Consider the following 3,728-nt stretch of genomic DNA (forward strand, 5'->3'; position numbering starts at 1 on the left):
CAAAAACCATGACAGAGCCAACAGATGAAGTGACAGCTGAAAAGGGGAGAAGTGAAGCCATATCCACACAGCCTGATCAGACTAGTAAAAACCAATGAAACAAGTGAAACAAATATGAACAGGCTAGACGGTCACAAAGGAAGGAAAGTAACTAGAGTCACAAAGAAAGCAATGACAAATTAAAATGTCATGATTTAAACAATCACTCATAAAGATAAAACACACACACACAGAGGTGCTTTATTGGAGGTTTATTGAATTATTTTAAAATCTTTATTTTGTTGATCAAGTGACTGTTCACTGATGATGATGATATTTTTCAAAGAACAGTTGGATTGTTTGCATCATGCTGGTCATCTGTCTGATAGAAAAACATTGAGATTTATTATGAGAAATTCCCGACATTTTCAACAATACAGTGTGAGGAATACTATACGATGAACTTAGGATAATAACCTGAGATTGTTCAGCATCCATACAGCCTGTTGAGCCTGAGGATGTCCATCTGACTCATCTCAGTGGCATACCCAAACTCGACACTGGAATTAGGGATAGCCACCAAAGTGGGCTGGTTGTTCTTGGAGAAGGCGTACCTGAAAACACAGGGTGTGTTTTTTTTTCCAAGGGAAGTTACTGAAAGCTATTACGCCTACTGTGCAATAAATATATGCCAAATTGACTATGAAATTTTACCAAGCCAGAATAAACCATAAAATATCAAATAGAGAGTACAAAAATATTTAAGAAATACACAATCCCGAAAAAAAAAAGCAAGAGAGAACAATATGAAAAAATCTGATTCACATTCACTCAGTTTTCATTGCACTTTAACACCTGTTTGAACATCTTTCATAATTTCCAACATGATGACGGCAGCCACAGCTGTAACATGGAGCTGCTGGTATTGATACCTACTTGTGGTAATGCATAACAGAGCCATAGTCATAGGGGGTTCCCTGGTTCAAAGTGTTGATTTTGTCAAAGTTGTGCTCCATTCCTAGAGACAGAAATACGATGAGCTCCATTATTCATTCTTTATCTTGTTTCTGTGGCCTCAGTCCACTCTACATTTCTATGAGTGTTCAGATAGTTCGGCATTTTAAGATGTATTGCATTTTGCTTTCTTATAACGCACTATGAAGGTTTGTGTGCTCGTCGATTCCAATACTGGTATTTGCTCACGTGAAATAAGTGGGTTATAGTGGGTTAATGATGATCGACAGACATGTTGGTATTATGAATTTGCTTCTTGTCCGTCGACATTGTTTGTGCAAAGCTAAGCAAAGCCTGAAGTACAGAATAGCTGTGACAGCTGTAGCTGTCTTTGCATTCAACCTTTGGTTAAAAAAAAAAAGCCAATCAGCACATTTTTCAAAATGCCCAAGTAATCCTATATTTTGTGCCAGTAAGTATTTTCTTTCTGTATTCTATTTATATTGCTGTCATGGATAGTGAAAAGTGAAAACAGACAAACCCGGAGTGATGTTCTCCCACACAACGCGGATGTGTTGGTCGCGGTCAGAACGTGTCTGCTCGTGATTGAAACCCAGAGCGTGGAGCACCTCATGCTGGACAGTGTCGTGGTAAACACAGCCTGATTTCTGCAGGGACAGTTCCTGTGCATTATATCGACGGCCAATGTAGGAGTAGCACCTACAAAGGTACAAAATAAATCTTGTTACAAAAGCTGCAAAAATGTCTTCTTTTTTCACATCTGTAACTGCACAAACTTTTTTGAGATATGTTTCATGTTAACACAACAGGAAATAGTTAACCAATTCTGCAAGTATTAAATATGTTGCTAAAACCTGTTCTATGGGAGATTTCTTTGCTTTGTTTTTTCACCATCTAGTGCAACTACCATTTCTGGAGTTCTACCAACTCCAGAAATGTGGTGCTTCATTAATTCATACACAGAAAAGTGTGGTTGCACAGCCATTTTTTGTATGGATGTAAACGGAATTTTGGGGGACTGCAGTAAACTTTGCCATTATGAATATTTTCTTTTTTTACTCGTTCTGATTGGTTGAGAAAGTGAAATACCTTGACCTGGATTAATCGAACAAAAGTCTCCGCTGCATGATTTAGTAGTTACATTTAGTCTTATGGACATACTATTATAAATCCTTAACTAACCATTGAATGGACAAAACATAGTGATGTTAGTGAACATATTAAAATTAAATACAGGTTTTCTTGAGACAGATTGGGCAAAGAAAGAACGTGTTTTGCTTATGTTTACCCATTAAGACTCTGGATATTCAAGTAGTCTCTTTCGTTTGTGCGTCTGATTAAATGGATACAAGAAAAAGAACTGAAGGACTGCAGAGCACGCTCGATGACTGCCACCTCTCGAGAGGCTGGAAAAATGGAAAACACATTTTAATCCACCACTAGACCAACAGGATCCTGTGATATTTTGCAGGAAAAATGTCTGCAGTGCAACACACCATGTTCCTGGTGATAAGTGCAGAAAATAGCATTCATAGATGAGTTTACTCCTTACTGTACACGCTGGAAAGGGTGTAGGGCACGTAGACACGTCCATCAGCGGACTTGGGCCACATGCAGCCAGAAGCGGTGCAGGGGTCAGCGTTTCTCTCCGCCTCCGAGCCATATGCAATATCATCCACTATGTAGGGTTCATCAGGAGAACGGACTGCAGCAAACACATTGATCAGTTCAATTGTCTGATTCACTCTTACATCACTCTCCCTTTTTCTGAGATCTAAAATATTTGTGATAGTCCAAAGGATCCGAGTACCACAAAAGACACTGAGATTCTGAGAAAAGGTGAGGGAGGAGAAAAGAGGGTTAAACCTTTTTATGGCTTTAAAAAGTCTCACCAATATCTCTGTTGGCTCTCTCAATTCGCTCTGAAGTTGACAGAACCTTAGCACCCTGCACAAAAAGGAACGAAGAAGTGCTGTTGGCATACTGATGATCTACCAGCAAGGATCATAGAAGTAAATAATTATTTGATAAACGTTTTTATACTTCATTTTAAAAAGAATATTTTACAATTAAAGGATGGATTCACTGTCAGTAAATTTGTCTTAAAGCAATAGTCAGATGCAAGTAATTATTCCTCCTTTTCATACTGGCCAACGATGGGCTCTTAATGAGCTCTTAATGGAAGTGACTGAGTATCACAACAGATGTCAGTTGTGATACATTGTATTACATGTGACTCTAATATATTGCATCACCAGTCTTAAAAATATAGCAAACATGTTCCAAAATTAGCCTTTTGTGCAAAACAAAGTCAGGAAAGCACTTCAGAGGAGAAGCACATCAAGTGGGAATCTGCAACATTGTCTGAAAGAACAATGGTAAACTTACAGATTCCAGAATTTTCCAGGAGTTGTTTACAGACAAAAGGGAGAGAGAAAGAGAGAAAAATGAAATTTGTTTCACATTTATTACACCAAATCAGTCAAGATGTGCTAGAAAAGGAGAATTCCTTACCTCACTTTCAGCCCAGACAGAGATTGCCAAAAGGGCCACAAGGCCTAGAACACACCTAACCCCAACCATGTCAACAAAATATCTGCAATAATGATACAAAACATATTTACCCAGTTATTCCAGTTCTTCAAAATTCAGTTTAGACGAGGATCCTTAAAGCAGAACAAAGGAGAATTTATTGGTGATACTTACAGCGATCCCTGAAGTGACAGAAACGCATCATAATGCAATGTGGTTGAACATCACTTTATAAAGCCAAC

At 38.3% G+C, this 3,728-nt stretch overlaps 1 protein-coding gene across 2 annotated transcripts; it reads right to left on the minus strand.

The window, feature by feature from the left end:
- Window positions 1-236: 236 nt before the first annotated feature.
- LOC102784113 (high choriolytic enzyme 1-like) lies at window positions 237-3,728 on the minus strand. Of its 2 annotated transcripts, none has more exons than XM_006782308.2 (9): window positions 3,661-3,728; window positions 3,469-3,550; window positions 2,847-2,892; window positions 2,507-2,659; window positions 2,243-2,360; window positions 1,475-1,653; window positions 916-997; window positions 457-593; window positions 237-357 (listed from the first exon to the last, which is right to left on the minus strand). In XM_006782308.2, the coding sequence occupies exons 2-8, from the start codon at window positions 3,535-3,537 to the stop codon at window positions 467-469; spliced, it is 774 nt and encodes a 257-aa protein (XP_006782371.2). In that variant the 5' UTR covers window positions 3,538-3,550; window positions 3,661-3,728; the 3' UTR covers window positions 237-357; window positions 457-466. The 2 variants fall into 2 exon arrangements, with proteins under 2 accessions (XP_006782371.2, XP_006782370.2); XM_006782307.2 differs by having other exon boundaries at window positions 237-361.

Source organism: Neolamprologus brichardi, chromosome 7 (assembly GCF_056152115.1).
Source record: "Neolamprologus brichardi isolate AB-2024 chromosome 7, ASM5615211v1, whole genome shotgun sequence".
In the NCBI taxonomy this organism is placed as follows: Eukaryota; Metazoa; Chordata; class Actinopteri; order Cichliformes; family Cichlidae; genus Neolamprologus; species Neolamprologus brichardi.